Source organism: Lithobates pipiens, unplaced genomic scaffold, assembly GCF_037356315.1.
Source record: "Lithobates pipiens isolate NorthernLeopardFrog02 unplaced genomic scaffold, aLitPip1_a1.2 Scaffold_19, whole genome shotgun sequence".
Taxonomy (NCBI): Eukaryota; Metazoa; Chordata; class Amphibia; order Anura; family Ranidae; genus Lithobates; species Lithobates pipiens.
The window spans coordinates 507,094,533-507,117,851 of record NW_027507764.1 but is presented as its reverse complement, the minus strand read 5'-3'; the positions used below and the strand labels follow the sequence as shown (position 1 = coordinate 507,117,851).

General features: G+C 43.9%; 1 protein-coding gene across 2 annotated transcripts in view; it reads right to left on the bottom strand.

The window, feature by feature from the left end:
* Nucleotides 1-23,319, bottom strand: part of SPAG1 (sperm associated antigen 1) — a 127,217-nt gene that overhangs the window by 83,074 nt on the left and 20,824 nt on the right. For both annotated transcript variants that reach the window (XM_077493104.1, XM_077493103.1), the window contains exons 7-10: nucleotides 22,964-23,069; nucleotides 16,808-16,938; nucleotides 8,387-8,493; nucleotides 6,175-6,307 (exon numbers count right to left, since the gene is read on the bottom strand). In XM_077493104.1, coding sequence (XP_077349230.1) covers nucleotides 6,175-6,307; nucleotides 8,387-8,493; nucleotides 16,808-16,938; nucleotides 22,964-23,069 — 477 coding nt within the window. The remainder of the gene's footprint in view (nucleotides 1-6,174; nucleotides 6,308-8,386; nucleotides 8,494-16,807; nucleotides 16,939-22,963; nucleotides 23,070-23,319) is intronic.

Genomic DNA, 23,319 nt, shown 5'->3' with positions numbered 1-23,319 from the left:
AGTGGGGCTGACATTTGACACAAAGGACAGGATTGACAATAATTCTCAATATCTTTCTGTATCCCGGGCAAGTAAAACATGTGCAACACCCTTTCAGTGGTTTTCTCAACCCCTAAATTACCTCCTAGGACAGTGATGGCAAACCTATGACACGCGTGTCAGTGCTGACACGCGTAGCCATTTGGGGTGACACGCGCAGGATTTCATGCGATTCATCCTCGGCTCCTGCATGGCCGCCGAGGATGAAAGAACCTGTGCTGGAGGAACGGGGGGGGGGGGGGCAGGACGTGTGATCTCCCCCACCTGACAGTGAAGCACAGCCCCTTTCTGAGCACAGGGACTGCTGGTAAGGCGTGCGTGCCGTGCGCACACACGTCATCAGCACGACGAGGACGTTAGGGAGGATCCGCAGGAGAGGAGTGCGGGAACAGTGCGCGCCTCTCTCCAGTCAGGCCGCAATGCAGTCGCTGCCAGACTGACCTTCACAGTAAGCAGGGGAAGGAAAATAGGGAAAGATTATCATTATTAGCAATAATGCTACTTAGGTTTGGGGTCTGCAGCAGACCCCAAACCTATCAGGGCATGCTGGGCATTGTAGTTTTGGCTCAGCTGAACTGCTGCAGAGCCATAGGCTGTATAAGAGCATGCTGGGCATTGTAGTTTTGGCTCAGCTGCACTGCTGCAGAGCCATAGGCTGTATGAGGGCATGCTGGGAGGTGCAGTTAGTAACTACAATGCCCAGCATGCCCTCGCGTCACTACGAATATTCATAGCAGGGGCGGGCTGGAGCGGCATGTTGATGAGGACGTGGAGCTGGAAGCAGCCGACTCCACAGCCCTGGTTCACGGCACCCCAAACAAGTTCAATAATATCAAGGGCAACATACGAAATCGACTGATGAACAAAGAAGTTACTAAGCAGGTATGTTAAATAATTTGTTTTTGGTTTATTAAATACAATTATATATTGCAATTATACATTTTTGTAGTTTAAACTATAAATTGCGCAAAATTATGTTTTTTTGTCGAAGTGACACACCACGCGAGTTATGCTCGATTTTTTGTCGATTTTTGACACACCACGCCAAAAAGGTTGCCCATCACTGTCCTAGGAAGTTCCCAAGTTCCAACACCACCCGTCTGTATGGCTTAGGGAGCACCAACTGTTCAACAACATCATCATTCTTTTTATATACACGATACAGTAAATCCTCATTGCTGCTGAAATAAGGAAAATAGGGCCTGACCCCTGGTTCAACAGGTACATCATTAATCACTACTACATTTTCCTAGGCCCTGGCAAGGGTAGGGTCTTTTCTCTGCTCAGTACCAAAGTTTTCCTTGTTCACATTAAGGTCAGAAAACTCCATTGTAGGCTCAGAGTCCAAAGACGGCTGCCCACTTTCACTGGTTAAGAGAACTTCCTCAGGGTCCTCCAGTTCTCCTGGCATAACTGAGAAAAGAAAACCTGTGGAACCCAGAGAGGAGTCTCCTGAACCCACATTGTTGGTGCTGACCCAGAATTCTGGCCTTGCCAATGAGTCAGTTACTGTGACCAAGTCGGGACAATCCTACAGTTCCCAAAATGATGGCCTTGTGCTCCAAGTGGGGCACAAGTCCAACCAGATATGTCACTGTGCCTAAGTCAGTTTTAAAGTAATAGTGGCTATAGGATACTGCCAGGTATCCCCATGCACACAGATCACAGCAACTTTTTTAGTATGAAAATTCAGTTTCAACCATTTCAGCTTTATCCAAAGGCCCTAGAATTCCAGAGTCCAGCAAGGCCATAACAGGCTTGTATTAACATTTTAGCACATGTGTTTTCCTACATTTGATATTGCAGAGCATGAAACAGCAGCAAACAGACTGCCTTCTAATAGATATGTCACACTGCATAGGTTCATCTGTCAATGGACAGTTTGCTACAACATATCCCAGGTCCTGCCAGCGAAAACACTTGATGTTGCCAAATGTTTGGTTTGCTGACAGGCAGTGGCTTCTCTTGTTTGGGACACCAAGCTTCAGTCCTGACACCAAAAGTCCCCCCTATCTCCCTGCTATGCTTGCCACCCATTTCCCCTGGAACAGTCTTACCGGTTGTCTGGGGAGACCGTAGCTTTGGATGGAAAGTCTGTGCGGCTGTAGGGGTGGTGACCAGGCTCTCTGCAGCAAAGTACCTTTCAATTAATTCAACCAGGTTGCCCGCCGACTTGGGGTCTCCTTGACTCACCCACTTCTGCAGGGGAATTGGTAGTGACCTCAGGAATCGGTCCATGACCACACGCTCCACTATTTGTGGCCCAGAGACTCCGGCTGTAGCCATTTTCCGCACCAGGTGAATTAGGTCAAACATCTGTGATCTTGGGGGCCTCTTGTCTTGGAAGAACCAGCTGTGGACCCGCTGTGCCTGAACTGCCATAGGTGACACTGAGTCGTGCCAGGATTTCCTGCTTGACCTTTTCATAATCTCATGCTTCTACCGACTCCAGATCATAGTAGGCCTTCTGCAATTCTCCAGAAAGCAAGGGGGTGACCAGCCCTGCTCACGGAGTTTTAGGCCAACCTTATCTCTCAGCGGTCCATTCAAATGTTAGCAGAAAGGCCTCTGGATCATCATCTGCAGTCAGAAAGTGACACATATAGATGGCTGAGGGCTTGTCTCCAACATCATCAATTTTAGCTGGTGATCACCGTGCTAGTGTCTCCCCAACCTTAGGCAGGGTTTTCCTATCCACTTTTGCATCAGTGGCAAGCCTCACACAGCTTCTGCGATTGCTCCTGTACAACACCAATCTGTTGGCACAGTGACTTGGTTTGCTTCTATACAATAGCATTGGCTTGCTGTTGTGCAGCTTTGGATAACACCAACTGTTTGAGGATTTCCTCCATGTTTAGTCACTCTACTACAGCTGGTTGCAGCCTCCACCATATGTAACCTGGGGGACAGGTAGCAGGTACAAAGCTCACTGGGGTGAGCAGTTTTTCAGACACAGATACCAAATCCAGTGAGGTAGTGACAAACAGTGCTGTGTTTATTTGTGTTATATACAAGTCTATATACAGGTGCTCTACAGTGTTCCAGAGAACAAATAGGAACAAAAATAGAAAAACAAAAACCTAGCTGTGTCCTGGCTCTAACTATACAATATATACAGGTCCTAAATACCAGTCTGAGCAAGCCTACAGCTTGTCAGCTTTCACAGATACAGCTTAACAGCTTTTTGCCAACCTTTTGCTCTCACAGACCAGTGTTGTCTGTGTTTCCCAGACTGAGAGCAAAGGCTGTCAGTCACAGGTGAGGCTAAATTAACCTGGGGGTAGAGGACCAGAGAATGGTGTGTGTGTGTGTGTGTGTGTGTGTGTGTGTGTGTGTGTGTGTGTGTATACACTTTTCTATAAAAAAAAGGTTTGTAGCTAAGTGCGTCATTCAAGCAGACCAATTTGATGCAGTGTGCGGTGTATGATCTGAGCACTGACAGGCTGACCCCCCACCCCTTCAACCTCTGCAGCAATGCTGGCAGCACTCATTCATCTATTTCCCAAAGACAACCTCTGGATATGACGCTGAGCATGTGCACTCAACATCTTTGGTCGACCATGGCGAGGCCTGCTCCGAGTGGAACTTGTCCTGTTAAACTGCTGTATGGTCTTAGCCACCGTGCTGCAGCTCAGTTTCAGGGTCTTGGCAACCTTCTTATAGCCTAGGCCAGTGATGGCGAACCTTGGCACCCCAGATGTTTTGGAACTACATTTCCCATGATGCTCATACACGCTGCAGTGTAGCTGAGCATCATGGGAAATGTAGTTCCAAAACATCTGGGGTGCCAAGGTTCACCATCACTGGCCTAGGCCATCATTATATAGAGCAAAAATTCTTTTTTTTAGATCCTAAGAGAATTCTATGCCATGAGGTGCCATGTTGAACTTCCAGTGACAATCATGAGAGAGTGAGAGTGATAACACCAAATTTAACACACCTGCTCCTCATTCACACCTGAGACCTTGTAACACTAATGAGTCACATGACACCGGGAGGGAAAATGGCTAATTTGGCCCAATGTGGACATTTTCACATAGGGGTGTACTCACTTTTGTTGCCAGTGGTTTAGACATTAATGGCTGTGTATTGAGTTATTTTGAGGGGACAGCAAATGTACACTGTTATACAAGCTGTACACTCACTACTTTACATTGTAGCAAAGTGTCATTTCTTCAGTGTTGTCACATGAAAAGATATAATAAAATGTTTACAAAAATGTGAGGGGTGTACTCAGTTTTTGTGAGATACTGTGTGTGTATATATATATATATATATATATATATATATATAAATATATAAATAATATTTCTCTACAAAAAAAAAAAAAACACCCACTAGGGGGAGCCACAAAAAACGATCACCTGCCAGAAAAAAAAAACAAATAAAAAACACCTGGGGGGGACTAGGAAAAAAAAATGCCTGTCAAAGAAAAAAAAAAAAAGTTATCAGAGGGAGCCGTTGGCACAACAATTATAGTGAACAAATGGAAAGAATAAAAGACCTGACTCAGGCTCAACCCCTCTTAACAAAATCCACATATGTCCAGAGACATAAGCAAGGGCACTATAGTAGCAACAACTCGGCACTACTTCTCCACAATATAGACTTTATTCGTATCAAAAAACATACAAACATGATACATGACACAAAACCCCACAGTGCTAGAAATAATTGGCAAATTATATTGAAAACTTGCAACTGCATAGTGGAGCACTTCCGGAAAAGCAGAATGCATCCTTAGTACTAAAAATTGCATTCAGTACCAGACTAGAGTTCTCCATGTGATGGTAAGTATATGGAAAATCCACATATGTTAAGGATGGAAATGTTCCACTTGGAAGGATAAGTACTTTCCACTGAGAATTAATCTTCAATGCAGCTGTGTTAATTATAATGTATGACTTCCATATATATTTCTGTAAAGTGCAGACTCAACTGAATATGTGCATAATCCACAATACTAAGTATAGTTCATTAATAGTACATAGTCGCCAGATCAATTTAATGGTAATAACAAAAGGTACTACAAGTCCCAAGTTGACCTCCATTGAGACACAATCACTCAAACTTGATCTATCTGTAAATGGATATACTGAAGAGCCCAGTAGTGAACTCAAATATTGTCCGTATCATGTATGTATGGTGCGCATACTTTAATGGCTGTAAAAGGAAATACTGACAATCTTAGACCTGGATAGCAAACAGGCATATAATCGTATGGACTCTGTACAGTATATTATATGTGGTTAAAGAGTGCTGGAAGACTCCACAGGAAGTATCTGTGATTTCATATATCTATATATATGGCAAAGTCCTCTATGTGCTGTAATGAAAATCTATACTTCCCAGAACACAACAATTAGCCTCTCATCAGAGGTTACTGTAGACATTAGAATGTACACAGTATAGTATACTAGTGTTGTTGCACATCATGGAGACACCAGCTGAGCACCCGTAGAAAAGCACTAATAAAAGCAATACTTAGTTGCCACATGACTGCGGCAAAGGTAAAGTCACTTGAAATGCCTTCTGCTTTAATATGCCAAAGTGGCCACCAGGTCCAGTTGAATCCACTAGACCTGGTTCACACCTATGCATTTTTTTAGTGCGTTTTCAATTTTACATAAACACACTACAGTCCATGTAAAATGGTTTCCTATGGGCTGCGTTCACATCTGTGCATTTTATTTAAAGGGCCAGGGACTTTCTGGTTTTTGGTTTCCATAGACTTCAATGGATCCAAAACATGTATTGAAAAAACGCAAAATGCACCTGGAATATGCAGACTGCAACTTGCATAGGTGTGAACCAGGCCTTAGTGATTATTGGGAGGTTCCCAGGAGTGCTGGAGACACGCAGAATTGAAATGGAAATCTAGCTGGTTTCGCTGGTCATGCCAGCTGCATCAGCGGTACAGGTTCAGACCTGGTCTGTTCATTGTACAATACTGTGGAAAAACTATTCTTGCATAAAATCTTTTAGATTGGAATCTCTAACGAGCAGGACCCTCGGATTCTCCTTGTATCAAATTGTATTGTTACTGTACTGTCTGCTTCCATTTTTTTAAGTGTTGCACAAACTGTTAGTACAATATAAATCCTGTATAATAATAATAAACTATATGGTAATTACCTTTGCTGGGGTTTGGATCCTCCTGGTCCTTCTCATCCAAACTCTCTACATCCTCAATGATTACTCTGTGGCCTTTCTTTGGTTTTTCTTTTTTTTCTTTGTGCAGCAGCTCTTCTAATTCACACAGAACTTTCTAGAAGGGGAAGATAAGCAGAGAACCAATAGTGTCAAGTAGCCGTGATTACAGACTATTCACAGCAGTAATGGACCATATATTTTAAAAAGAGCAGTTAATTTAGCTTTTTAGCCAGCTGCAAATGATGGAAATAGCTCAGCTCCTGTAAGTCCCATATTTTTAGAAACATATTTAAAGTAGAAGTCCAGCTGCTTACTTGTGACCCAAACTAAATTGACAGGTGCCGCTCATGGCACCACCGGGTCTTCTTATGTAGCAACCACTTGGAGTGCAACTCTAGACATCTAATGGAAACGAATGTGGACTCCAACCTGGCCACGCCCCCAACACGTGGATCCCCATGACTAGGCCCTGTGGGCAAAGCCAAACCAGTTGGGAGTGTGGCCTGGTTGGAGTCCAGGCTAAGGCTGTCATACACTTTCCTATGGGGTTCTGCAGAGATTTACGACTTCCAGGACTTTTCCCTTTTCCATCTGCTTATTTAGCACAGAATACGGAAACCATGGTTTCTATGGAGTAAGGCAGAAAGGAAAAGACAGTACATCATATGATTCATTCAAACAAGAGAAAGTTAAAACAAGCACACAACTGTAGATATCCATTTTGACCAATCAAAATTTCTATTTAAAGCTGAACTCCATGGAAACAGCTAAATACACAGGTAACCTCTTGCTGCCCAAGTACCACAAATAAGCGGTGGCAAAGATGGCGAGCTTTAACTTCCACACACCACACAAATGTGTCATGGGTGAAAGAGGTGTCTGTGCTGACAGTATGCTCCCAGTAGAGAGACTGAGCTGTCAAAGACAGCTCTCAGTCTGTACTAACAATCAGGACCCAGTGGGCCTGGCACCCCATCATGTGACCACGCGATTAGGCAGACTGTCCCAACCTCAGGTATACAAGCCCAGTTAAAGGGATGCTGGCGCAGGTTGAATTGCATATATGGCAACTGTTATACCTGCCAGAGTATTTGTTCTACTCTTCTACCAGTTATGAAATTAACCAGCCCCCTCAAACAGCAAAGCAAGTTGGTAATACAGAAATATAAATATGCCACCCCAGCCGGGTCACTGGACAGTGAAAGAGCAGCAGCAGACTAATGAGGTCACCTCTCTGTTCGCTCTGCTATCCATTGCTATCAGCATGTTTCCTGGCAATACATTTGCATTCAGCACACCTGAGTGACTCCTAATTCTGCAAGGGGACTGCAAGAGGCTAAGGCTGCATTCACACCTGAGCGTAGCGTTTTCAAGCGTTTTTTGCGGCATTTTTACCGCGATTTGCGTTGTTTTTTACCGCGATTCGCGGCGTTTTTTACCGCGAATTTGTGCAGGGCAAAAGGTCACCAATGTTAAAAGAAGAAAAACGCCCAAATCAATACCAAGTTCAATTCAGGTACTTATACTAGCGGAATGAAAAAGAAAACACACATGTAATGACCTATTAACCAGCATTCCTCTGTGAGCTCCAAAAATTACTTGATGCCATCTGTGTAAGCATTTATATATTAGAGTTAATCTTTTACTTATTTCAAAAGTTGGTAAACTTCTAAACCCCCCCCCCCCCCCCCCCCCAAAAAAAACAAAAACAAACTGCAAGACAAAGGCATAATGAGCTAGTATGCATAGCTCATTATCAAATACCTTAAAACTAAGCTGGTGCAGCAGTCCCTGCACACCGCTATCACTACCATCATTTTTCCCATAGCTTCTTCCGCGGGCTCTGGCACTGTGATTGGCCGAAGCTGGGCGTGGGAGCCACCATTCACGACATGGCCTCAGAAAGAACAGCACCCGTGGGCTGTTCCTTCAAAGCGCATGCGCCAACGATGTCACTGGTTGAATGCACTGGAAATATCTCCTAAACGGTACAGGTTCAGGAGATATTTTCAATACCTATAGGTAAGCCTTATTATAGGCTTACCTATAAGTAAACATTTGCAGAAGAAGTTTACTTCCTTTTTAACTACAGTAAACTAAAACTTCCCTCAGTTATACAGTATGTCAGATCTAAAGTCGTGTATGCAGCAAAACAATAAATGATACCTATTTTATCAGCAAAATAATCCTTTACCTTAGCTATAGGATTGTCTGGCTCCTGATGCAAGACCGTCTTCAAGTCATCTAAGGCAGCCGGATAATTCTGAAGGTTTTTGTTGACCGTAGCACGACGTAAAAGAGCTGGAGTGGTAAAATGAATATTACTATTTCAAAAATGACCCTTAAGCTGGCCATACACTATGCAATTTTCTTGTACAATTTCCTTTAGATTTACCTTCAACTATGCAGTACAAGGGTCTGTATGACTGAATACTAATTAAGACCTCATATTATATGGTTTTGGTAAATCTAAAGGAAAATTGCACAAGAAAATTGTATAACGTATGGCCAGCCTTAACCGCTACATGCAAATGTAATTCATACTGAATGAGAACGTCTAACCATATAGAAACACTCACTTGGCATTCTGCCTGCCCTGGACCGCACTGCCCTTCCCCCTACTGTCTACAACTAATTATGTAACTAAGTGTAAGAAGCAGTCTTCTCACTGACTATAACACTAATGTATCATAGTCAGTGAGAAGACTGCTTCTTACACTTAGTTACATAGTTAGTAAGGTTGAATAAAGACACCAGTCCATCCAGTTCAACCTGAGTGAGTGTCTACAATTGTCCCTATCCATTGCGCACTCGCATTGGTCCCTACCCTCAAGGAGCCCACACTCCAAGGTCCCCATTCATATACTAGGGCAAATTTTGGACCAAATCCAATTAACCTACCTGCATGTCTTTGGAGTGTGGGAGGAAACCGGAGTACCCGGAGGAAACCCACACAGGCACAGGGAAAACATGCAAACTCCAGGCAGGTAGTGTCGTGGTTGGGATTTGAACCAGCGACCCTTCTTACTGCTAGGCGAGAGTGTCAACCACTACACCACTGTGCCGCCCGCATTTGTGGGCATTCAGAAGAATTACCCCCTTACAGATGTCTGTGAAAGGATGAACTGGCTGTGCAGACAGAGCCATGCACAACTGTATCAAATTCAAAATGAAACAGAAGCCTGTGGGGAGAAAAACCCTTGGATTCAGGAAGAGGGTTGGGGGCTGCAGACTCTGACCATGGACATCAATTTATTTTTATTTTTTTATTACCTTAAAAAGCAAGCAAAAGGCATGGAGAGGGGGAACAAGGAGGATACAGACCCTTGCCATGCTAAAAAAGGGTGCACCCCCATCAAACCAAAACCGATCAATGGTGATGGGAGCGGCACTCTTCAGCACAATCACTAGGTTGGGGTGCTGGCAACTGTGTTAAAAACCTTTGTTTTCTTAAAGCGAACATGAGCTTTGTCCAAGTAAGCCAAAGCAATAGCTTTACTTAAAGGAGAAGTCCAGCCTGAGATTTTTAGGCTACGCTTCTCCTCTGGGTCACAGGAGTGTAATTTGTTTTGCACTCCTGTGACCCGTTTTCAGAGGAGATCGGTTTGAAGTCCGCTATATGCTGATGTCACTGGCATCAGTTGAGGCAGCACGCCATCGCGACTTCCCAAGTCTGGATCCACCAGCTGCCTTGATTGATGGCAGTCTCAGCCTCTCCCCGCTCCTCCACAGCTCATCACTCCAGTCCTGTCATCTATTTTTCAATAAGCAATGTCTTCTGCCCCTTTGTATCCTTTGTTGCCTCTCAAACTTCCCTTTACCTTCTGTTTTGTTTTTTTAAACGAACAGTGCATGTTAGTTGTGGTCATGTGCACTGCTCTTTGCACACTACACAGATATTGATAGATATGATCAGATATTGAATGTTCCTATGAGATTTCATGACTGTTGTTTTGGTCAGATCACTTACACCACGCTGTTTTATTATTATGTACTGTACTGCCCTGATCGTTATTAAAAAAAAAAAAAAAAAATTCACAGGACTTTCTTTACTGGGAGCCAGTGGCGTCGCTATGGGGGTGCGGCCCGAACCCAGAGGACACCCGCCAGAGGGTGACATCTGGTCCAGACTGGCACCAGCTAGGTTTGCCACCTGTCCACCGGACAGTCCAGGTTTTGAATCATGTGTCCGGGTTTCAGGCGGACTGAAACCTGGACACATTATTCAGACCTAGCTGTGGCTCTTCAAGTAACCAAGATAGACACACACAAATCTGTTGCCATGCAGGAGCTGTGGCAGCTGTCTGGGCCAGGTTTAGCATCACTGGGCCGCAGAGCATGATCAATTTGGCCACACCCACTATCCGCTGTCGCACGCTATGCACACCACGTTACTACTTGCCTTGGGGGCACCCAAAGGTGTCCCGGGCCACTAAAGTGTTTGGGTTTGGCTTAAACAAAAGGTGGCAACCCTAGCACCGACACCGCATTGAGAGGGGCACCGCAGCTCCCTCCTCTTCCTCCTTCCCTTCCAGGTTCCTTTTAGCTTCACACGATGTGTGGGGAGGAGGGAGTGAGGCTGAGACAGACAGGCAGGTTGCCCGATGGTGTCACTGTCATGGTCCCACACACCCCCACATGCCGCAATCACATTTCTCTCCCTGCCAGCTGCACTCACTGCACACCGGATTATAGCCTCCTCCTCGGCTCTGACATGTCAAGTACACAGGCTGGGAGGAAGAGCCGAGGAGGAGGAAGGACACCTGCTACAACATCTGCCTGGGGGCCGGGGCTGAAGTCTGTAATAACAGGAGTCTTGGGGCACATGGTGATTGGGAAGATGGGGGGTTTCTGGGGGGACTATGTAGGTAACAATTATGCTGCCAGGAGTTATTTTAGGGAGCGGGTGGGGGGTTAGAGAATATGTGCTCGGAGGGTGCTTTGTTTTGGGTTAAAGAGGACTTGTGCTAGAAGGAGGGGAGGAAAATTTGAAGTTTGACCCCCTAGAACAATTCTTCTCCCCTCCCAAAGCACCCCCTAGCACATATCTGCTAACCCTCACCCCCCCCCCCTCAAATCAAAGATCCCACCAATCCCATCCCAGCTCCATCCACCACCCTGATCCCATCCCAGCTCCATCCATTCCCCCGATCCCTCCTGGCTCCATCCAGCACCTTGTTCCCATTCCCGCTCCATCCACCCCCCCAAACTCTTCCTGGCTCCATCCCCCACCCCAAACCCAATCCGGCTCCATCCACCTCCCCCTTAATCCCATCCTGACTCCATCCATTCCCCCGATTCCATCACAACTCCATCCACCACCTCAATCCCATCCCAGCTCCATCCATTCCCCTGATCCCATCCCGGCTCCATCCATTCCCCTGATCCCATCCCGGCTCCATCCACCCCCCCCGATCCCATCCCGGCTCCATCCATCCCCCGGATCTCATCCTGGCTCCATCCATCCCCCAAATCCCATCCCAGCTCCATCCATTCTCCTGATTCCATCCGGGCTACATTCAACACCCTGATCCCATCCCGGCTCCATCCACCACCCCAATCCCATCCCGGCTCCATCTATCCTCCTGATCCCATCATGGCTCCATCCACCACCCCGATCCCATCCCGGCTCTACACATCCCCCCGATCCCATCCCAATTCCATCCACCACGCCTATCCCTTCCCCGGCTCCATCTACCACCGCAATCCCACCCCGATCCCATCTCGACTACATCCATTGTGGCAGGTTAAGAAGGGAGACCTGGGGGGGGGGGGAGAGAGCCACGCAGATGCACTAGTCTGCTCAGTGCCCAGGGTGACACCATGTTTTACTACACCAGGTGACACCATTCCTAGTGACACCACTGCTAAGAGCCCTATAATCTATATTATTCAGGGCCTCATATGTATTGTAGGACTATGTAATAGTTAACATGGAAGCTTGTATAAAATGAACCTTCATGTTTCTATGTTGTGATGTTACTTGCTGCAAGTGATTATGCTTACTGCAATTATTGTAAACTCTTTTCTAAATAAAGAATGCATTAAAAATAAAATACAATACACCACCCGAGACTTGAGATCTTTAACCTATTGTTAGAGCAGACAGTGTGCACATGTAGTTTACAACTGTTAATGAAATCTGCCAGCACAGTACAGACAGAATTAATTGTGGTATACCCAACTTCAGCTCCCTTCTTAACTTGACAAAAAGGTAAAGGCTAAGGTTGATTTTTCAGCAAGTAAAAAGTTAATATGCATTTTTATGTTTTTTTATTATATTATATGAATGGGAACATGTAATGAATATAAGGTATTATTCCAATTTGGCTGCAAAAGTGGAAATACACTGTATATTGAATTACAGTGCTCCATCTAGGGCCTGATAGCTGGTACTACTTTAAGATATCTAAATCTAAAACCTTTTGTTTCTCCATTTTAGTAGGGAATCTCTTTAAAGTGAAATAAATACCTTGTGAAAATGTCACCTCTATTCCCATTCTGATAACAACTGTAAAAGTTTGGATATGCCATAACTTAAATCCCAGTGACAATGGTCAATGTGAATCTACCTAATGGGGTCAGGTGTGAACCAGCCCTCAGTCAGGTACTTACATAAGTGGAATTTAAAAATATATATTTTTAAAGGATAATTATTTTTTTTTTTAATTCTACCAGGATTTATGATTTAAAGAGGAACATAAATGTATCTGAGAACCACAAACAATATTTAATTCTGGTTCTATTTACGAAGCTCATAGCATAAGGGTTAAAATGAGTTATTGTTGATTGAAAGAGTTTCACTTTAATAAATGCTGTACTAAAGTCAGTATGGACTCTAGCACCCTGGTGCCCAACCAGAAGACATTTGGTATTTGATATGCGGCCCTCAGGCCTCAACAGTCTGTTGTGGAAAATTGAATATGGTAATAGCAGTGATCTCTACTAGCCTCATGTAACATGTTCCCAGTTTTGTATCATCTTCTGCAGCATATCCCCAGCCAACAATGTAGCATCACTCTCTGGTCTTCATTTTCCTCTATTTCCTCCATTAGGTCTACAGTTTGTGACTGTCCACTCAAGCACTACATATATTGAACATTAAGTGTGGCCCTTTGGTGAAGTCAAGGGCTGCATTTGAGGCGCCCCAATAGCTCATAAGTTGACAACCACTGTCCTAGCGACTGAGGATCCTAGCCAGGTCTAGAGGTAGCATGATAATTTACACCAATGGTCACCAAATTGTTGCCCGCGGCCAGATGGGGCCCTTTACTTGCTTTTATCTGGCCCTTGGGGTGCTGTTATATTCACTGACACTAATGTAGGGCACGATTTCTCCCAATGATACCAACGATGGGGCACAGTTCCTCCCAATAAAACCAACAATGGGGCACAATGACACCAGTGATAGGGCACAATTACTCCCAATGACACCAACAATGGGGACCAATGACAGGGCACAATTCCACACAATGACACCAACAATGGGTCCCAAAGACACCAATGATGGGGAACAGTTCCTCCCAATGACACCAACAATGGGGCCTAATGACACCAATGGTGGAGCAAAAGTCCTCCCAATGACACCAAGAATAGGGCACATTTCCTTCCAATGACACCAAGAATGGGGCCCATAGACACCAATGATGAGGCACAATTCCTCCCACTGACACCAATGATGGGGGATTGTTTACTCCCACTGACGCTGAGATGTTTTGTACCCCCAATGACCAGTCAGGCCCCCTTAAAGCCTGAAGGACAGTAAACCGGCCCTTTGGTTAAAAAGTTTGGAGAGCCCCGATTTATACCATGGAACAAAGTATAGTGGAACCTTGGTTTATGAACGTTTTAAAAGACGAGCAACTTTTTTTTATTTTTTTAATCCTGACTCAGTTTGCGAGTGTTGTCTCGAAAAACGAGCAGGATTCAAGCCAATGGAGTGTGCAGTACCGCATTTGGCCAGAGGTGCGGGGACACTGGTGACAAATTGGAACGGTTCGGAGCCATTCAGAAATATTTGGAAACACTCGGAAATCCTCAGTTCCTGAGTGTTTGAGCCTTTCCAAGCTCAGCCAAGTTGCCCCAGAGTATTTCCAAGGCTCTCTGGCGCCCCCCAACCTCTGGCCACATGCGGTATTGCATGCAATAGAAGTCAATGCAGAATGAATAATCTTTGTTTCCAATGACTTCTATGGGGAAACTTGCTTTGCTATGCCAGTGCTTTGGATTTTCAAGCATTCTCCTGGAATGGATTATGCTCGTAATCCAAGGTTCCACTGTATTTGCAAGCCTTGATGTCCATGTAAACACTGTACAGCAGGAATACTGACAGTAGATGGCAAAAGTCATGCTGGTGGTACATAATCGATCATTGTGTAGGGAAAAAAACTGCTCTATGAAGAAGTTGGTGGAAAAAGGTGCTAAAGTAGAAATCCAGTGATTTTGTTAGCATTTGTGGATGAAGTCAAGAAGGGGGTTTGTGTTTATTGTCCTAATGGCACCCATCTCTGAAACATGAAGCAGGAAAATTTCATAAGAAATGGCTACAGAAAGCAATAAAGATTAACGAGAGTTTCTAACCTTTGTACTACCAGGGCTTAAAAAAATGTCTATTATCAAAATGCCTGGAAGAAAATCTGTGGCTTATAGTAGCTAATCAGATTCACCCCTTTGTTCTTCCAGCATTGACAAAATTAGATTTCTTGCTATAAGCAAGACAAACAACTCTGCTCTCATACACCGATAATTGGGGCTGTGTGTCTATATATGGAAATCTGCTATGTGAGCAAAGGGCATTGGAAACGTGGCTTGGCCAAGATTGATGCTCTAAGAGCTCATTAAGGAAAAGTGCTTTAATGAAGTCAGACATAGATGGGATTGATTTTAGTTTAACAAAGAGCCACAGCCAGACTAGTGTGTTTCATTATTACTAATAAAACTTCATTCAATTACAAAATGAAGGAATGAATGCAGAAACAAAAAGAATACGAGGTAACATTGTCTCAAACAAAAGAAACCATCAATAGGAAAAATAATAAAACCAGTTTCTGGTCAATAACTAGGTAAGGGAAACTGTCTATTTCAGGTCAGAATGTGGCACATATACTATATTGTCAAAAGTATTGTGACGCCTTTACACGCACACAAACTTTAATGGCATCCCAGTCTTAGTCCGTAGGGTTCAATATTGAGTTGGCCCATACTTTGCAGCTTTAACAGCTTCAACTCTTCTAGGAAGGCTGTCCACAAGATTTAGGAGTGTGTCTATGGGAATGTTTGACCATTTTTTTCAGAAGAGCATTTGTGAGGTCAGGCATTGATGTTGGAAGAGAAGGCCTGGCTCACAGTCTCCGCTCTAATTCATCCCAAAGGTGTTCTATCGGGTTGAGGTCAGGACTCTGTAGGCAAGTCAATTTCCTCCACCCCAAACTCGCTCATCCATGTCTTTATGGACAGCCTTCCCAGAAGAGTTGAAGCTGTTATAGCTGCAAAGGGTGGGCCAACTCAATACTGAACCCTACTGACTAAGACTGGGATGCCATTAAAGTCTGTGTGTGTAAAGGCAGGTGTCCCAATACTTTTAACAATATAGCATAAGTATTAGTATGCTGACAGAGGACCACTGCGACCATGCCCAGGACTAAAAGAGTTATTCTAGGGCAGGCAATATTCTTGAGCCTCACTTGGTAAGCACACTTATTCTACTATCATCTAAATAATAATATATAGCACCCAGTACTCATGATGTGCAAGGTGGATCTGTTAAAAGGCCAATCAACCTTAAAACATACATTGTTTTTTTTGTAGATACTGTTGGGGTAAAGCACACGCCAAAAAAATTCTTATGCAAGGTATATTATGCAATATCCTCTTTGTTATTAGATTAAGCGATTGCAAAGGAATTACCTGATGATCTTTTCGTTTTATTGACTATAACATTACATCCTGTGCCGGGCCAACAACGCTGTTCAGTCACTATTGAAACTGCTGATACCCCCAGCAGTGTTGGCACTCGGAAGTTGCTCCGCTGACTAATTTATGCACATATTCTGTGCAGGTCACGCTCTTCTTCTAGTGGCATGAGCTGTCCAACAATGCTCAGTCCACTCTTACAAAGCTATTTTATAAACAAATGGCAACCACCCCAACCTATAACTGGCCTTTGCAGCAAGGAGCACATGGAAGGGAGGCACATGTCAAAAACAACAAAGAAAAACTCCCAGATGGACAGGTAGAGTGTCTGGAATTATGGCAGGGAGATCTCACTATTGGCGAGCCCACCAGGCTCCATCTTTAGCATAAAGATCACTTTTGGGTGGACTGGCTAGTTCAAGCGAAACTAAACCCTCCTATTGTTTTCAGCCAAGGAAGCTGCCATCTTGTCCTCTGTTTGATCTTCAACTGCCATGATGCTGCCCATGTGATCAGTTATGACATCAGACATTTTATGGTCTGACGGTTTGGATGAGAGCACAACCAATGTGATAGTTACATTCCGGGAACGTAACTTTTTTGAAACTGTTAAATCAATTGGTTTAGTTCCACTTTAATAATTTCCTTGCACTTTCCATTTTGCTATTCTTTTTGGAATTAAGCTCATCTGTTTGGCCTTTACCTTTCATATTGTTGGGCTCTAAATTCAGCACTTGCTCACAGTCATTGAATGCATTGTGCCAGTTCTTCAGTTTAATCTCAGCTTGTGCTCTGTTATTATAGGCGGCTGTGGAGGGCAACACAGATAAGCTCCTAAAATAAGAATACATTATTTATAATTACAATAAAGTATGTTTTTAAGCCAACAGTTTTGATGTTACAAAAGATAACTGAAGATTTAAAAAGGAAACAATCATATTCACACATTTTGAATCTTCCTATGAGTATACTCCAAACATAGTGCCATGTTGTCACATCTCCTATATTTACTGTATATTTCCCATATAAACAGTAAAGGGTGTTTTATATAAAATCTGTGCAATTAGTAATTACTGTTTTACCCAACTCATGAGTGTTCAACCTGTGGCCCTCAAGGTCCCATCATGCCTCTGCCTTTCGGTGTCATGGTTGTAATGCCCTGTACACACGGTCGGACATTCCAAAGACAAAATCCGTCTGATTTTTTCCGACGCATTTTGGCCCAAACTTGCCTTGCATACACACGGTCACGCAAAGTTGTTGGAAAATCCGATTGTTCAGAACGAGGTGACGTACAACACGTACGACAGAACTATAAAGAGGCCAGTAGCCAATAGCTTTTGTCTCGTAATTTATTCTGAGCATGTGTGGCACTTTGTGCGTCGGACTTGTCTACACACGATCGTAATTTAAACAATCACATTCTGTTGTCGGAAAATTTTAGATCCAGATCTCAAACTTTGTGTAGGAAATTCTGACAAAAACAGTCTGATGGAGCCCACACATGATCGGAATTTCCAACAACACAATCCGATCGCACATTTTCCATCGGAAAGTCCGACCGTGTGTACAGGGCATAACTGCCAGCCTTGCAATGCCTCATGGGGCTTGTAGTTCCACAACAGCAAGAGGTCTACAAGTTGAGCACCCATGATTTATTGTAGAAATGCCATTTATTTGGCCCAATTTCAGATCACAAATACATTGCACATACAAGGATTTAAAGATATTGTTTAATATTTAAAAGTTGCCTGACTCAATAAATGTATAAATTTGTTTATCTGTCTCTTGATATATTTGTTTTTCCACTGGCAATAGTAAAATCACCAAGCCATTGTAATCAGACATTTAGAGACGGTTGCTGACCTTCATTAGGTCTCTCCATTGCAGAGCTGCATTGCATTGTAGGTGTGATCATATTTACCGGTAAATTGTTTTGTTGGACTTTTTATTTTTTATTTTTTTTATTTTTCCATCAAGTATTTTTTTGTAACATTTTATCAATTGTACATTTAAGAAACAAAGCATACAAAGATGACATGCAACCCCACTGCATTTTTTCCATAGTAGCACAGGGTGGTACATCCAAAAAAAAAAAAAAAAATGTAATGCTTGAAAAATACTTACAAAGGCTTGAAGTGCATCTATTCTGAGACAACCCTCAATAAATGAATGAAGAGGGTACAAGGCAAACATCATAAGGGGCTGCGCACACCTAGGGTTGTTTAATGACTGCTCAGTTGCTGAATTATGGGAGATGGATGGTCCCACAGGTGGAAGTGCTAGGTGATTTTCATAGCTTTAGTAAAGTAGAAGGACAGCAGGTGAGCACTAGGAATGTATGTGCAGGCACCTTATGGTCTACTTTGCAGCCTCTCTGGTAGTTTGTATAGTGTTTATTCAGTAGAAATTATAATTTTATGCAACATATTGATTACACATCTCTAGATCAGTGGTTCTTAACCTCGGTCCTCAAGTACCCCCAACGGGCCATATATTGGGAGCTTCCTTTAGATAAAATAGCCCTTATCAATAACATATCATTGATATGGATTTAAAGCAGCTGTGCAAAGTGAAGGAAAACCTGAAAACGTGGCCAGTTGGGGGTACTTGAGGACTGAGGTTGAGAACCACTGGTCTAGATTAGGAGGTTACCAAGGACCTAGTGCAAGAAAATCAGTGACCATACTCAGAAAGGTTTTCAATTTTTTTCCATTATTGTTTATTATATGTTTTTGTTTTTGGAAAATAAATATAGCCTCCAAAACAATAGTAATAATGAGAAATATATAGAAATTTGTACCATCATCCAGAAATTTAGAGATATATGAAAAGGGAGCTTAGTCCCCAACCAAGCTATCTTACAGAACAGGGGCAATTAGACTATTGCGCTACAATTGAAACCAGTATAGATATAAACAATTGTATAAAAAAATATATAAAATCTTATTAATACATATTATTAATACATGGCAAATAACCAAAAACAGATTAAAAGCATGGTAACAATCCATGGGTTGAAATGCCAAGCATGGAAATCGCTCCCCTTAACACCGGTAGGGAGGGTGAACCTATTAAAAATGACCTTTCTCCCTAAATTTCTCTACATTTTTAGGAACACCCCAGTCCCTATCCCTGCCTCCTTCTTCCATAGGCTAGATGGAGTAGTCTCCTCCTTTATATGGGGTGGAAAAACCCTCAGGATAGCGAAACGCAAACTACAGCTCCCTCTATCCTCTGGTGGTCTGGCATTGCCATGCTTCTGGAGATACTATAAGGCAGCAGTGCTGGTCACCAATCGCTGGTGGTTTAAACAGACAAGATACAATCCTGCGGTTAATCTTGAGGCTGCTATTATGGGATCCTACTCTGCACTAACCAATATGGTTTACAGGGGAACTAAAACTAGCCCACAAGCAACTATCCCAATGCTTACTACAGGCCAGGTCTGGGAGAAAGTCACTGCGGCGGTTGATCGTTGCTGGGTATGGTTATCCCCCATTCCCAGCTGGCCCTCACGTCCCGGGACCCCTTAATCCACCGTATCTCTATAGAAAATACCAGTCCATTGACTTGCAATCCCCCCTAGTCACCGAGGGGAACCCCTTTGGTGATGTCCTGTGCTCTGGGTATGCCTGGTGTTGATATTCTCTTGATGAAGCGGCATTACTCCTCAAAACTAGTTGAGACACTATACGTGATCAACTATCCCACTGTGATTTTCCTCGTTTGGGGACCGTTAGTTTGGTGATACCCATGGATTATTTTTTTTAAACAGAAAAGTTTTATTTATAACAAAAACAAAACAATACAAAAAAAAAAAAAAAAAAAAACAGCAGCGCAGTGTAATCATACATACAAACATAAAAATAACAGGAGTGGATATAGAAAAGTTAGTGATGCTGGGAATTGTTAGATTCAAGGTGGCCTACAGGGTGAGATGTTACCCGATATTAATAAGTTTCAGTTTGGGAAGTGTGAGCAATGGTGTTAAGGGGAATGATTTCTACGCTTGGCATTTCAACCCATGGATTGTTACCATGCTTTTAATCTGTTTTTGCTTATTTGCCATGTATTATTAAATATGTATTAAACTTTTATATATTTTTCCATACAATTGTTTAGATCTATACTGGTTTCACTTCTACTGCAATAGTCCAATTGGCCCTGTTCTCTAAGGTAGCTTGGTTGGGGACTAAGCTCCGTTTTCATATATCATGTTTTTGTTTTTATTTGTTTAAAGCTGAACTCCATAAATTGTTTTTTTCACTTGTGCTCTATACCTCCAGTGGCTAGCTCTGGCTGCATTGAGAGCTGTGGCTGGAACAGTGAAAGGATCCTGTTTCTTACTCTCCCTTCCTTGTCCATTCACAAAGCACTTTGTATTTTTTTTCACAGAATACAAGGCATTCTGTGAATAGACAAGGGGGACAACAGGATCTCCCCTTATGCATTCACAGAACATTGTGTATTCTGTGAAATAAATTCAAGACATTTTGTGAATGGACACAGGGACAGGCTAGAGAGGGCAAACAACAGAATCCCTAGATTGTCGTAACTGCAACTCCAATCCCCACATTTTGGAGCGAGAGAAACTAGGATTTTGAAGCCAAAACAGCATTGATACAGACCTAGTATTACCGCCATTAGTGGTAGCATTTTTATGTTTGTATAGAGCACAAGTCAACCAAAAAGTTCACTGGAGTTGAGCTTTAAAGGAGAAGTCCAGCCAAAGCTTGTTTGGCTGTACTCATATGGATCACAGGAGTGCAATTAGTTTTGCACTCCTGTGACCCGTTTTCAACAGAGAGCGGGCTGAAGTCCGCTCTCTGCTGACGTCACAGTTTTAAGTCCAGGCACCACGTTATCCCAACCACGGATTCTGGATATGCCAGGTGCCTGGACTGTCACCTGTCTCAGGCTCCCAGTGAGCTGCTGAGAGGCTGAGACGGCCGATCCGCCCCCTCCGCTGCACAGGGATGGACTGGGACAAAAATTTGGCCCTGGACTTCATCCAGACTGGCCCACTTTAATTTTGCAAACACGCACAAAAACAGTATATAAACTATACGCAATTGCACAAAAAAATAATATGACAGATGCACGGCACTGATGACAGATGGCATTTATACGTGGCACTGATGACAGATGGCACTAGGGACAAATGGCACTGACAACAGGTGGCACTGGGGACAGATAGCACTAACAGGTGGCACTGGGGGCAGGTAGCACTAGGGTGGTTGGCACTGGGGCAGGATGGCACTTTTTTTTAATTTATTTTTTTATTTTCCCACTTACGGCCGCTGCAGCCGTTCATCTCTCCCCTCTCACACGCTGTCTGTGTGAGGAGGGAGAGCGGCGCTGAGAGATGATCTCATATGTTTACATATGAGATCATCTCACATTGGACACGCCAATCGTGCTGTAAACGGCCGCTGTGATTGGCCGTTTACAGCGAACTGTGTTTGCCTGTCTCCGGGGGACACGGCAAACACAGAACTTCCCCGATGTGCGCCTGCAGCGGCACGCATTGTGGAAGTAAACGCAAGGACATTCAGAGACGGCCTCCCGCATGAAAGCGCCTGCTCTATAGCCGTCATTCGGCTATAGGGTGGGCGGGAAGAGGTTAATCAGTTACCATGGACAGTGGCAATACATTTACTCCTACCCCCTCCCTCCCCCCTCCCCCCCCCGCCATGCTGCATATTACAGATATTACAGATATCACAGACATGCCATGCAGATGCAGCCTGCAGTCGATTTTATTATTTAGTGCTTACTTGATGATACTGGTTAGGTTATGGATTACTTTGTCCCTGGACACTGTGACTGACCCAGTCTGTGCTGCTGTTTGGAATCCTGCAGGCTGCAGCTGTGGAGTGTGGAGAAATGTTTTGGTTCCTCGCTCCTCGTTCCTCCTCGGCGGCGCTTTCCCTTCACTCCCAGGCCAGGCAGCTAAGCTTGAACTCCTCCCATATCCCCGGGCCACCTCCGCCCTCCGGCCGTGACGTCACAGCGCTGGGACAAGTGAGATAGGGGGAGTGAGTGGCAGTGTCACCAGGGGGGTTGTACTTGTGCGCCAGCCCAGGTGCCGTGGCGGAGCCGCGGCAGCGGCCGCCGCCGGCGAAAATAAAAGAAAGTAATAAAGCGCAAACTCCGCAAAGTCAAACTGACAACCGGCCCAGCGGCCCACTGAGCCAATCGGCCCACCGGGAATCTCCTGGTAGTCCCGATGGCCAGTACAGGCCTGGCGCTGCAATGAGCGAGGAGGGAGAACAGCAGAGAGCTGTGACTGACAGTCTCTCTGCTTACGGAGCTCTGAAAACCGAGAGATTGGCGGTGTTCGATCGCTCAGTTCTCAGTGCAGAGGTGCGGTGGGACAGAAGCAGCATTGGTCTGATACTGCATCCACCTAGGTAAGTATGACTGGGGAAAAAAAATAAAAAACTTTACTTCTCTTTTAAGGCTTGTCTTTTAGCTGCAGGGTTCTTGTTTAAATGTACCTTAAAGTAGTTGTAAACTAAGCTCCAAGGCTTAGTATAGGAGAATAGGTAATATCTATACAATTGTATGATTGAGGTTGATTTGTGTTGTTCAGGTTTACAACTACTTTAAGTTTGTACTATATGCTTGTGTGTATTTTTTTTATTTTTTTTGCAAGGCTTCCATTTCACAAGCCAGAAGCATACTGCTGGGATAATTATGCTGTGCCCAAACTGGCCCTAGAGTCAGTATAAGTCTGCATTAATAGAACTGTGATAGGGACATAGGATTGTGAGCTTCTCTGGGGTAGGGACTAGTGTGAATCTATGTAATGTGTAACATGTCAGCTCTATATAAACGATATTTCCTGCCTTACCTGCTGTAATATGATATGGCCTCCTCATAGTCTCCACTTCTGAAGGCCTCATTTCCCTTATCCTTCTCCCTTTGTGCAAGAAGGCTCTTCTGCTCCAAGCTCAGACCTGGAAAGAATTTTGCCAGTTACACACAACAGTCTATATAAATGACTGAGGCCCACATTCTTACAATATATAACCTTATCTAATGATAAACTAATGATAAACATTATGAAGGTCGAAACACTTCTGGACAACGGTACAGCATATTAACCAAAAATTCACAGACTATAAGATTCCCGACAATCCGGCTTTCTTCCTGCTCCATGTTACCGGGACCGCAGCGTAACACTATCAAAAATCAATCGCACGACAC